The 13839-nt window shown below is 41.7% G+C and overlaps 1 protein-coding gene across 1 annotated transcript; it reads right to left on the bottom strand.

The window, feature by feature from the left end:
• Positions 1–1050: 1050 nt before the first annotated feature.
• LOC135505184 (regulator of G-protein signaling 9-like) lies at positions 1051–12594 on the bottom strand. The gene is made up of 17 exons (XM_064924335.1): positions 12306–12594; positions 10264–10360; positions 9215–9265; positions 8968–9074; positions 8830–8881; positions 7567–7625; positions 7318–7394; positions 7096–7177; positions 4694–4756; positions 3511–3540; positions 3339–3400; positions 3059–3172; positions 2805–2920; positions 2446–2533; positions 2137–2275; positions 1898–1980; positions 1051–1763 (listed from the first exon to the last, which is right to left on the bottom strand). The coding sequence occupies exons 1-17, from the start codon at positions 12369–12371 to the stop codon at positions 1586–1588; spliced, it is 1464 nt and encodes a 487-aa protein (XP_064780407.1). The 5' UTR covers positions 12372–12594; the 3' UTR covers positions 1051–1585.
• Positions 12595–13839: the final 1245 nt, after the last annotated feature.

Here is a 13839-nt window from a genome sequence, read left to right as displayed (position 1 = left end):
CTAAACCCTATATATCCGCCTCACTCTCAGAGAAATCAGTAGTACTGCTAGGTTTTACACAGTAATACTATATATCCGCCTCACTCTCAGAGAAATCAGTAGTACTGCTAGGTTTTACACAGTAATACTATATATCCGCCTCACTCTCAGAGGAATCAGTAGTACTGCTAGGTTTTACACAGTTATAATATATATCTGCCTCACTCTCAAAGAAATCAGTAGTACTGCTAGGTTTTACACAGTTATAATATATATCTGCCTCACTCTCAGAGAAATCAGTAGTACTGCTAGGTTTTACACAGTTATAATATATATCTGCCTCACTCTCAGAGAAATCAGTAGTACTGCTTGGTTTTACACAGTAATAATATATATCCGCCTCACTCTCAGAGAAATCAGTAGTACTGCTAGGTTTTACACAGTAATACTATATATCCGCCTCACTCTCAGAGGAATCAGTAGTACTGCTAGGTTTTACACAGTAATAATATATGTCCGCCTCACTATCAGAGAAATCAGTAGTACTGCTAGGTTTTACACAGTCAAATGAAAAAAAAAGAATTCAATGTAGTAATATGAGATCTGTATGTAAAACATTTGACATTTTAGTTATTTAGCAGATGCTCTTATTTAGAGCAATTGAGTTACTCAATTTATGTTAAGATATCTAGGTGAGACAACCACCTATCACAGCCAAATACAGAATACAAACATTTCTTTCCAGCTAAATAATGGATTTATACCGTACGGCAAAACTTCTTAAAAAATATATATATATTAATTAAACAACTTAGAACAGTAATATTGTACACACAGGAGGGCTCCCATAAGCAACCATTTCTGATTAAACAAAAACGCAAATTGTGAAAAATTGGTGGGTATAGCATTTTGGAAATAAGCCCTTCAAATGTAAATGAAATGAATCACATTAAATAAGATATTTCCCTAAGCAACAAAAGAACTAGGACTGATGGTGAAAACTTTGGGAAGATCTTGGGGTTAAAATCTTCCTAGAAGTTGGACAAACATGACTTTCGACATGCCAAAATGGGAATTTTCAGTTAAAACACAATTTATTTGAATGAGAAAACACTGCTATTGGCATTGTTTACTGGGGTTTATGTACACACAATGTCTGAGGGACATAAGAGGCACTCTATTGGTGGAACAAAATGCAGATATGTCCCTATAGGTGGAACATGAAACTGAATGACATTGAAAGAGAGGTGAGAGACGCAGGTACCGGTGAGACGCAGGTGAACATACCATCAAGACTAAAACACTATCACCTGTGACATTTACTATGCTTTTCTACAATAATGTGAACAGAAAACACTTACTAACTTTACATGTAACGGTCTGTGGACAGTCAGACTACTGTTCTTCTAGTATACAGTTCATAGAAATTCAAAATTGCACATCTTAATTTCAAATCTTCACAAATAGTCAGCGCTGCTGTCCTCCAAACTATTTTTAAAGATAGCAACAACTGCTTCATTTTCACTGGGTGTGTAGCCTATGTGTGTGTAGTTGTGCTTCTAGAAGTGTGTGTATTTATGTCAATGCATGTGAGTATGTCTGTGGTCTATTTTTTGGGTGGGGGCACCTCCTTGCCCTTGTTGCTGAGTTTACTCATGACCTGTGTGATGTCCACAGGGCCACTGGTGGCCATCCTGGCTCTCTCCTCCTTCTCCTGCTGGCGGACGATGATGGGACTGATGCTGGGACGACGCTTCCTCGCATTGGCCTCCAACTGGGACACACTGGAGAAGGGAGGTGGTGGAGAAAGAGTTATTACTGTCCTTACAATTACAAAGTCTTTCCATCTCTGCATTGTGGGAGATGGGCACGACAGTCCAGACAATATGTCAACTGTACTGACACACACAGCACTGACCTGAACCTGTGTTGATCAGGACCGATGGCCCTCTTCTGAGTGTCCTTAAAGACTGGAGACTTCAGGTACCGCCCATAAGAGTCCTACAAAAACACACTTAGATACCTCCTGTATGTGTATTGACAGTTTTACTCCAAAATAAGTTAGTCAGGAATGTTACATCATGGCGGCCATTTTGTGTTTGATTTCTCCAGTTACAGCAGGCAGAGGGCCAGTAGTATTAATGCGGTGAAACTGACCTTCTTCATCAGCATGAAGATGTGTGTCTGAGCTGCATCCAGTACGTATCTGTGAGGGTGTTTCAACCCTTTAACTGTCACCTCCATGGTCTTCCCGTCAATGTTGATCCACCGGGGGGCGCCACGCGCCAAGAAAGTCCTGACCAGAGACATGGTGAGTGAGAGTGTGTGAGTGAGAGTGAGTGAGTCTGTGTGTGTGTGTGTGTGTGTGTGTGTGTGTGTGTGTGTGTGTGTGTGTGTGTGTGTGTGTGTGTGTGTGTGTGTGTGTGTGTGTGTGTGTGTGTGTGTGTGTGTGTGTGTGTGTCTTACTTGTAGACCTGCTGGGCCTTCTCGTTCATGGTAGCAGCCGTTCCCCACTTCAGATCCTCACATGCCTCCCAGAATGCCAGGTTCTCCCCTGTCAATAAATCAGTCTACCAATCAAACTTGATAGAACAACCCCTAATAGAACAAGTAGATGCACCTTCAGAAGAGCCAGATGGCTGGGTGTCAAAGGGTCTGGTACGTGACTGCCTAGAATTCACTATTAGGTGTTCATATAATATTTATTTAATCGGGTTAGTCTTGTTGAGATGAAAATCTATTTTTTAAAAGAGAGACCTGGACCGACATATAATACCATTGTTGTAATGTTTTCCCAATGTGGTCATAACGTTGTATCGACATACCGCTGAACTCCTTCTTGAGGAAGAGTCTGAAGTCATCTCTGCCTCGAGGGTCAGAGAGCAGCTCCCCGAAACTGAACGTCCACCTCTCCACACGCATCTTAGTAGGAATATCCACACTGACAGACACACACACAAACACACACACACACACACACAAATGTCCACGTATTGATACTGTATAAGCTAAAATGATACATTCTATAACAACAGGTAGGACAGAAATAGTAAGTTGAACAGTTGGGAATCAGACTCACTTGGCCATGTTGAGCAACCAGTAGGTGACATCATCGGTGACCCAGGGGTTGCTAGGGAGACAAGGGGCTAGGAAAGGGTCGTGCTTATTACAGGTGACGGAGTATTTCACCAGACTGGAGAAGAGAGAGAACACACACACACACACACACAACTACAACCATGTTGGAGAGAATGGAGAATGATGCTTTTTAGCACCTTGTCATACAAATGTTTTCACCATGTGAGTTCAGCTTTTAACCATGGGTGTGTCAAACGTGATGAAATGTAAACGAAACGTACGCTCCGATAGAGACAGACGACTTGACCCTCGGCCTCATGATGGACTGCTGGGTAAAAATCATCTACAGGAAACAGGAAAAGGGAAGTGGTCATCAACACAGACAAAAGGAAGGAGGAACTGGTCATATGTAAATGGGCTAATTATGTTAGGATATAAAATGTGGTTACTAACAATTCTTCTGAAGAAGTCTGAAGTTTCTTTCTGGAAAATAAAACAGTGATTTGGTTATATCAAAGCAAATCAAATCTATTTGTCACATACACATGGTTAGCAGATGTTAATGCGAGTGTAGCGAAATGCTTGTGCTTCTAGTTCCGACAATGCAGTAATAACCAACGAGTAATCTAACTAACAATTCCAAAACTACTACCTTATACACACAAGTGTAAGGGGATAAAGAATATGTACATAAAGATATATGAATGAGTGATGGTACAGAGCAGCATAGGCAAGATACAGTAGATGGTATCGAGTACAGTATATACATATGAGATGAGTATGTAAACAAAGTGGCATAGTTAAAGTGGCTAGTGATACATGTATTACATAAAGATGCAGTAGATGATATAGAGTACAGTATATACGTATACATATGAGATGAATAATGTAGGGTATGTAAACATTATATTAGGTAGCATTGTTTAAAGTGGCTAGTGATATATTTTACATCAATTCCCATCAATTCCCATTATTAAAGTGGCTGGAGTTGAGTCAGTGTGTTGGCAGCAGCCACTCAATGTTAGTGGTGGCTGTTTAACAGTCTGATGGCCTTGAGATAGAAGCTGTTTTTCAGTCTCTCGGTCCCAGCTTTGATGCCCCTGTACTGTAGCAGAATGGCCAGCTACGGTCAACTTTGTCCCGTTAGACATAAAGTAATAATGTGGTATTTATCACTACACTTAATGGGTTGTGTGTGTGTGTGTGTGTGTGCGTGTGTGAGTATGTGTGTGCAGACGGAAGTACTCTTCAAAGTTGAAACCGTAAAAGAGAAGAGAACCTGCAGAGAGAAAAGAGAAGGGGGATATCCTGTCAATTCCATCAAATAGAAATCAAATGAAGGGCGCAATATGCAATATCTTCAGTTGAAGTATGAGATTGGATTTGGCTAACAGAGTCTACAGGTGTGGTGTGATTGCTTGACAGAGAGTCCAGATGTAATGTGGGGGGGGGGGGGCAAGTAGAAGGGTGTGTACCTGCACCTAATGTCAGATTACCACAGTTGAAATCCTCTTATCAAATATAAGCAGCTTGAATAGAGCTGTGCTAGGTCACAATGACAAACCTGTGGTTACAATACACCCTCAGCATAAACAGGCTAATCTACACACACACACACACACGACTGACCTGTTACCTCCTCTGCGTTGGGGTCTACCATGCGTTCTAGTCCGTAGTCCATTGCACTGACGGTCCCTGGCTACAGACAAACAGCCAGACAGACAGACAGACAAAAAAGTGTCATGTGCACGGTATGATAATATAATTTGAGAGCATGGTGTGTTGTTCTGATGATTGGTATAAGACTGAGAAATTAGCTAGGCCCCCTACCCCTCTGCCCCTAATGAGAATATCCAGCATGCATCATTCTCTACCCATGATTCCTCATTAGCAGCCTGTCTGTCTAGACAGAGGTAAAGGCCAAAACTCCTACCTGCAGAGACACACATCATCTCACCCAAAGATATATTCACCTGTCAGCAGACTAGTGTCTGATAATAGATATGATCATATTTACTGTCTGATAAATTCTGTTTGAAGACAGGATTAACCGTTTACTGCAGTGGGCTAAATCAGGGCCACACAGAGTGTTTCTTGGTAGTCTTAAACAAATCTATCCACCTCGCACACATAGTTATGGGATTAAAGAAAGAACACACCTGTGCCCTGTCAGATAGAGTTGAAATGTATTACATTTTGAGTTTGCATCCCAATACTACACTATATATACACATAACAGAAGACTGAAACATAACAAAACCGTTAGAAACATAGAAACACTGGATTTTTTTCTTTTTAAATAATGTTAATTAATTATGAAATTATGAAAACTATTAACATTCCACCCATGAAGACACTAGGTCATTTGACTGCAGGAGAAGGCTCCCATACAACAGTTTACTGGGTCTCTCATTGGCATCAGAGTATGATATAGGTACAGTGACACATTTTTTTTAACATGACTTAAAAAACGTAAGCCTATGCAACATTAACCAATTAAAAACAGTTCTGTAGCGATGAGGTTTGTACTGTAAGCTATAGGCCCAATACATTAACACTGCATATTGGCTACGCTTGAATTGCCCTTCCATTGTTCTTCTCAGACCATTTTGAAATTATATTTCAAACTTTTAGGTATATGAAAGGAGAAAGGGGATACCTAGTAATTTGCACAACTGAATGCATTCAACCATTAGATCATTTGTTGCATTACTTGTGAGGCAAAGCTGACTGAGCATAATAATTAGCTTTGTTTTTTTACTGGACTGATGGCCTGCAGCTGATGGTCAATCTGAGGGGAGGGAACAGTGGTGAGGCGACCTCTCACCCGACTCCCCGTCCCACCTCTCTCCCTCCCTCTGCTGAGAACGGGGGACACAGTCTTCCAGCTGATAGTGAAACTTAAGTCGCACTGCATTATTTCTGCACCAATTCGTGTTGTTACTCCTATGACCAGAGAAAGTCAATCTTCCCTCGATATAAAAAGAAAAGACACCAAGCCGCTAATAATGACAATGCAAGCTTATCGGAACACTTTGCTACACTCATTCTTCACAGTGCTGGTTGTAGCGTGAGTGGAAGTAGGGAGAACGCACATTTTATGGCTTAAAAGTGTTTAACAAAGTGTTGACAGTGCTCAATAATAACTTAATGTGAGATTTCAAAACTTTTAAAAGCATGATTAGAGAGAGACTGAATGAATATGGCAAAAAGCTGCTGTTTTTATGAGCAAGTTCCTGTTTAAGTTCTTATTCATTCAGTCTCACATGATCAACTTCACTGTGCATTCAAAGTTTCTTTTTACAGTCTATGAGGCGAGGAAACTGTGCAGACACGGTGATCTGAGCTATCTCACTGGTGAGCGATAGGTCTATAAGTGCACTTGATTTATTCTCGGGGCCTGCCAGGTAGGCAGAGTTCTACCTTCAGACACATGCGTTAGGGCTGCTGAATCAAATGCACCTATCGCCAACAGTACTAGTGCTGCTGAATCAAATGCACCTATGGCCAACAGTACTAGTGCTGCTGAATCAAATGCACCTATGGCCAACAGTACTAGCGCTGCTGAATCAAATGCACCTATCGCCAACAGTACTAGTGCTGCTGAATCAAATGCACCTATCGCCAACAGTACTAGTGCTGCTGAATCAAATGCACCTATCGCCAACAGTACTAGCACTGCTGAATCAAGTGGGCTGCTGAATCAAGCACACCTATTGCCAATCAAAATAAATGCAAGGCTTTATCGTTGGGTTTTTTACAGAAATGTTTGGTGATCGACTGGGAATGCCTTGGAGTGTGTGTCTCACCGGAGGTCTGTGTACAACCCAGTAGGCTCTCTCCTGGCAGTCAAATACCGCACGATCAGGCTTCTTCCTCTCCTTCGCCAACAGTACTAGCGCTGCTGAATCAAGTGGGCTGCTGAATCAAGCACACCTATTGCCAATCAAAATAAATGCAAGGCTTTATCGTTGGGTTTTTTACAGAAATGTTTGGTGATCGACTGGGAATGCCTTGGAGTGTGTGTGTGTGTCTCACCGGAGGTCTGTGTACAACCCAGTAGGCTCTCTCCTGGCAGTCAAATACCGCACGATCAGGCTTCTTCCTCTCCTTCCCCGCCCTACACACACACACACACACACACACACACACACACACACACACACCTGTGAGTTAAAGGCCTGATAAACAATCTATGTTCCCATGTAAACAGTCTGTGGATGAATGGATGTTGGTGTAGTCTGTTTCTGCCAGACTAACCTGTACTGTTCTTTAGCCTGCATCACAATGAAGTCCCATTTATGGTTCATCCACTTGTGAAGGCCGTTATACTGCTCCTGAAGAGAAAGCACAGATGTGTGCTACCACTTAGACAGATGTGGGCCTGTGTGTGTGTGTGTGTGTGTGTGTGTGTGTGTGTGTGTGTGTGTGTGTGTGTGTGTGTGTGTGTGTGTGTGTGTGTGTGTGTGTGTGTGTGTGTGTGTGTGTGTGTGTGTGTATGTCTCTCACCTGTTCATGCATCTCTAGAACTCCTTTCTTGCGGATGTTTCTCTTGGCCAGGTAGATTGCTGAAAAATAAACATGATTTAATTAGTTGTTTTTTTTATAACTTAAACTTATTCATGTGTTGCACGTTGCGCCACAATATTGTTTTGAACGTTCCTTTTAGGACTGAGCATTCTACTCGATGCATCGTCATTGAGCGCTGATAAAGATTTATTCCAAAGTGCAGTACTTTGGCTTGAAAACACTATGGCATTTCTAAAGAAGGCGAATAATTCATAGGAAAACCTTTTGTCATCATTTCGATGTCGCCAGATTGACTTCAGTTGCAGTATAACGTTAGCTAGCTAGCTAAGATTGAGGGGAGACTTCCAGATTTTAGCAAGCTAACGTTTGCAATGCAAGCCATTTTTTATGAACTTTTTAAAAAATATATATTTTACCTTTTATTTAACTAGGCAAGTCAGTTAAGAACAAATTCTTATTTTTAATGACGGCCTAGAACGACAGTACCTTGTCAGCTCGGGGGTTTGCGCGCTAACCACTAGGCTACCCTGCTGCCCTGCTAGCCCTGCTAGCTAATGACAATATTGCCATCTGTCTAAAGTAAATTAGACAACATGATGATTGTTTCGTACTAAATATGTGCCTACTTTACCAACGTCATCGCATTCACAAGCCCCTATAGTGTAATTTGGACTAAACAGTCATTAGCCCTGGTTGAGAGTCATGAGATCTCGTTCTACTTTTGAGCATCAATATGGCTGCTCCATCTGTAGAACATTGATTAAAAATGGCAATGACGCGACCGGGTGATGAAGGTGCAACACACAAATATGTCCACAATGTAAGTGACCTAACAATAAAGAAAGCTTTAAAGCTGCAATATGTAACTTTTTGGCCAATCTGACCAAATTCACATAGAAATGTTAGTTATAGATCTGTAATTCTCATTGAAAAAAAAGTATAAGAAGCGGTAGATCTGTTCTATGTGTGCTACTTCTATGCTTCAAATTTAGTTTTTTGCATATTTTATTTTGAGTTTTGTACACCAGCTTCAAACAGCTGAAAATACAATCTTTTTTGTTATGGGAAATATATTTCACCGCGGTTTAGATGGTACAAAATGATTCTCTACACTATACTCACTGGTTTTGTCACATAAACTGAAATTAGGCAAAGTATTAGAATTTTGTCAACCAGGAAATTGCGGCGAGGTTTCTGCAAAGTGCACCTTTAACTATGTTTGTCTAGTTGTGTGTATCTCACCATAGTCTGTGTCCTCTACAGGCCACTGCTGGGCCGGCCAAAAGTATGGTGTCTAATAGAAGACAAAAAGCACAGAGGTTTGGCATAGAGTTAGGCGTATGGGGTTGGTTAAGGTTTATAAGGTGTTGTCGTGGCTACCTGAAAGCGGTAGAGGGCTGTGTCTGGTTTGATGACTAGTCGTTTATGATCCTGGAGGGGATAGATGTACCCAAACGCCACCAACATGGTGCCCAGAGCCCACGCTTCTACACAGACAGAGAGAGAGGGGGGGGGGAGAAGGAGCGAGAGACAGAGAGAGAGAAGGGTGGAGAGGGAGAATATTAGAGGGAAAGAGAACCGTAATTCAAGAACGTTCTGTGCGTGTCTGAGAAGAAAGCTCTCTTACCTTCTGCCTCTATAGTGTAACGGTTGGCTAGCCATGTCACGACATCCTCACCTGGAAAAGGTTGCAACAAACATCACAACTACTATAGAGATATGACATCACATGTATGACATCAGATGGACACTTTCATTGATGGTACTCTGTAATATAAAGAGGGTGTGGAAAGTAGAGGAGAGAGAGAGCGAGAGCGAGAGAGAGAGAAAGGGAGAGGAGGATATTAGAGCGACAGAGAGATAAACACAGAAATAGAGAGAGAGAGAGAGAAAAAAAAAGGGAGAGTAGAAAGAGAGACTCTGCCCACAGGACATTACATGTGGAGTCTGTAAATGCCAGAGGCCTCCCTCTGAGAGAAACTACTGCTGAGACAGTCAATATATTGAGAGGGGAAGATGAGACGGGAGGGGAGCTTCTATTTTGCAAACCAAATTTCCCTAAGGAATTCTGGGTGTTCTATTCTATTCCAGTCTGTTCTGTTCTATTATTTACCAATAATAGAATACCAGAAATGGACCAGGCTGAAGTGGCGTCATTAAAATTCAAAAGTGTAGGTTCTTCATCAATCTCTCTCTCTCTCTCTCTCTTCTTTCTTCTCTCGCCCTCCTTCACACTATTCTCTCTCCTTCATCATCTCTCTCTCCCTCTATCTTTCACTCTCATTGTCTCTCCCTCCATCATCTCTCTCTCTCCATGCTTCTCTCTCTCCCTCCATCATCTCTTTTGCCTTCATTCTCTCCCTCCTACACTCTCTCCCTCCCTCTGTTTCCACTCTCTCTCCCTCTCAGTAAGAGGTTGTCATGGAGATAGAATATTGAGCTCAAGACATGGAAAAAAATTGGAGTTACCTAACCTATGGCAACCACTATCAATCCACTGATTGTGTTTTCTGTGTGCTTCTCTGTGTGTGTGTGTGTGTGTGTGTGTGTGTGTGTGTGTGTGTGTGTGTGTGTGTGTGTGTGTGTGTGTGTGTGTGTGTGTGTGTGTGTGTGTGTGTGTGTGTGTGTGTGTGTGTGTGTGTGTGTGTGTGTGTGTGTGTGTGTGTGTGTGTTTACCTGTGATAGCGTGCGGTATAGTAGTGATAACCAGTTTCTGGGGTTGTGACTTGACTCCAGTCTTTGGATCCTGCATCTCCAGCATCACAGCCTCCACCTGGAAGACAACAGCAACACAGGTTGTAAAGACAACAGATCACTAACGGCATACACCACTACAGAGGCAGGTCACAGAGACAATGGGTTGTCAAAATAATAGGTTACCATGAGTTGAGTTGAGTTTATTTTTACTTTTACAGGGACAGTGCACATTAATCAACGTTTCAGTAAAAGTGCCGGTTTTAGCCAGCCGGCTAATTTTCAACCGCAGTCCCTGGGCAGGTTATTAAAAACAATTACAATATAGACAATAGCAACATAGAACAAGCAAGACATAGCAACATAGGACAAGCAAGACGTAGCATACAGACAGAGCAACATAGAGCAAAAAGCAGCAAGATAAAATTCATAAAAGCAACAAAGTGTTTCCACACCTCACAAGCTACAGACAACAGACAACATGGAAAGCGGCAACACACAGCTAGGGACCATGTTCACAAATCTGATTGACCTTTAGCCATGTCTTCAAGCATTTTGTGAAAGTGTGATTTTAATGGACAGTAAGACAGACAGTCAACAGGTTACTATGACGAGACAGGTCAGAGCCATATAATTACATAATTCTATTACTTATAAGTAGTACTATTACTATTAAATAATAGGATGTCTGTGCTTTGTAGTTATGAGACAGGTTATTGGGAGGACCGTGAGGACGGAGACAGGGAACACAAACAAGCATATACACGCTATGTGGAGGAAGGACTCTGTTCCTCTTAATGTTTGGAGAACAAGTGTGTTTCAGCAAGTAGGGTTCTGTCTGTCTGCCTGCCTGCCTGTTTTGAACCCGGCTACCAGTGTGTCTCAGTCAGTCTTGCAGTGTAGAGCTATATCCCAGTCTGTTTTAAACCAGCCTGCTCTGGCCTGTCTCTGACTGATATGAAGGGGCTTTCTGACAGACCAGTGTCTGTCTGAGGCTTTGATGTCATGTGACAGTAACACCATCCAGTTAGGTTCAGCCAACCACAGCGGACTCTCAGCACCCCCTGGACACCAACTGTCTCTGGGCCAAACAGAGCTTGTAAATAGGCTAAACATCATAGTCTTGAGTTACACAGAGAACCCCGTTTTAGTACCCTGTTGGTAACAAAAGCAGGTACAACAAGCACCGTCCCAGCTGGAAAAGCACTAGGATCTGTCCTCTCCATACTGCTACTGTCTGGATTAACTGGTTGATGGTGGTGCTGTTAATACTAATCGGACTAATGCTGACCACGCTCACTGACCGCATCAAGCAATACAATGCTAAAGAGAACAGCGTGTCAATCAAAGTCAAAATAAAGATACCAGTAAGTGAAAGGCTGTTCACCAAAGTAATGTGTTTTAACACATTGAGAATAGGTGGTCTCGCTCTCGTTTGACTGCGTAGCTTTCGAGATCTTGCAGTCTTCTTAGCACCTGCGAAACAACTAAACATGACCGTCATAATTCCCAGGCTTTCCTGTGAATTATGTTTTCTGATAACTGAGTTTTCAAATTGGCCATTGTAAGAGAAAATGGCATGTTAGGAAAACACATGTAGATGTATTATTATCATATAGGTGCATTGGGTTGACAGACATTGATCGAATAATCCCAGAAAAACAGAACTGCCCACCAACGTCTATTTAAAACAAATTACATTTAGTGAAAATGTCGACTGACGTAAATTGAACGTGAAATCAACAAAAAACGTCCCCATGCCATTGGATTTAGGTTAAAAGTTGGATGAAAATAATGCGCAATTCCACTACGTGGAAGACTTTTTTGCGAATCCAATTAGTTTTCAACGTTGATGAACGTTATGACATGTTGTGGGTTGAAATTTAGTGGAAACAACGTTGATTCAACCAGTCTTTGCCCAGTGTATGAAGTACGAACAGACTATTTTATTTTAAGAACTAAATATAGCAAGACAGCCTAGATGTAGCATAACCGTATCATAATTTCTGATAAAGCTAACCTACCTTTTTGAGACATGCCATCCTCGGTCGGAACCTCTGTCCATGATCCCGTACATTTCTGATGGTCATGTTGTTTGCTTTCCTCCTCTCTTATTCACTATGATAACGCCAATACTGAATTAATTTAGCCTAATATTTCTCCAGCCAAAGCGAAGATGCTGTATGCGAGTGAATAAGCAAGCAGTTTATCAATACAATGACCAGCAGCAAGCATCCATAGGGATGGAGAGGGATTGCGTATCAGCCAATCAGGGCACTGTTCTATATTACCGCCAGTGATTTTACCTGCCTGTCACTGCCTGGGTTTCCACTAGCTTCTATAGCTACAAAGTCAGATTCCACAGCCACGAAGTCAGATTCCACAGCCACAAAGTCAAAATTGGCCACAATGGCGGAATTTGTTGTAATTTGTTAACAGTGTGGTCAAGGTTATGTTTAAAATGCAATTTTAAGAAGATAAATTATAGAAATGTGCGAGGTTTATGACTTTGTGGCTATAAAAGCGAGTGATGACCCACATACTGCGTTATAACAGTTAACGGTCACGCTCTGCGTTTACGCAACAGTGACCCCTAGGTAACGACATTGCATTTACATTACATTTAAGTCATTTAGCAGACGCTCTTATCCAGAGCGACTTACAAATTGGTGAATTCACCTTCTGACATCCAGTGGAACAGCCACTTTACAATAGTGCATCTAAATCATTTAAGGGGGGGGGGGGGGTGAGAAGGATTACTTTATCCTATCCTAGGTATTCCTTGAAGAGGTGGGGTTTCAGGTGTCTCCGGAAGGTGGTGATTGACTCCGCTGTCCTGGCGTCGTGAGGGAGTTTGTTCCACCATTGGGGGGCCAGAGGGTTATAAATCTCAGTCTACATGCTTCATGATTAAAATATGATTGTAATTTGGCAGTGTTGAATTGTTCTGTTAAATGTTAAATGAAGCATTTAATGTGATGTGAATAATAAGGTATTTCAATGCTAGAATTTTAGGCACAGCTATTTTCTTTCATTTGGTCAACTATGGTAAAACATTTGGTTTAATTGAGGATTTAAAAACGTTTTATCAGGGCAAAACTGCATGTTTTATTGAAAATACAAAATCACATGGTTGAGTGATGTTATAAGGTATTCATTTAGCATAGCAAGAAAGGCATTATATACAACATTTGTTTACTGTATACTACAGTGGAGGCTGCTGAGGGCTGGGCGGCTCATAATAATGGCTGGAATGGAGTGAATGGAATGGCATCAAACTATGTGTTTGATGTATTTGATACTATTCTACGTATTCCGCTCCAGCCATTACCACGAGCCCATCCGCCCAATTAAGGTGCCAACAACCTCCTGTGGTATATTTAAGCAAGGCACCTCAGGGGTTTGTGGTATATGGCTAATATACCACAGCTAATTTTTTTATTTTACCTTTATTTAAAAGGGCAAGTCAGTTAAGAACAAATTCTTATTTTCAATGACGGCCTCGGAACAGTGGGTTTACTGCCTGTTCAGGGGCAGAATGGCAGATTTGTACCTTGT

This window comes from Oncorhynchus masou, chromosome 18, assembly GCF_036934945.1.
Source record: "Oncorhynchus masou masou isolate Uvic2021 chromosome 18, UVic_Omas_1.1, whole genome shotgun sequence".
Lineage (NCBI taxonomy): Eukaryota > Metazoa > Chordata > Actinopteri > Salmoniformes > Salmonidae > Oncorhynchus > Oncorhynchus masou.
The sequence above is the reverse complement of the archived record's forward strand: the minus strand, read 5'-3'. Positions and strand labels throughout refer to the sequence as shown.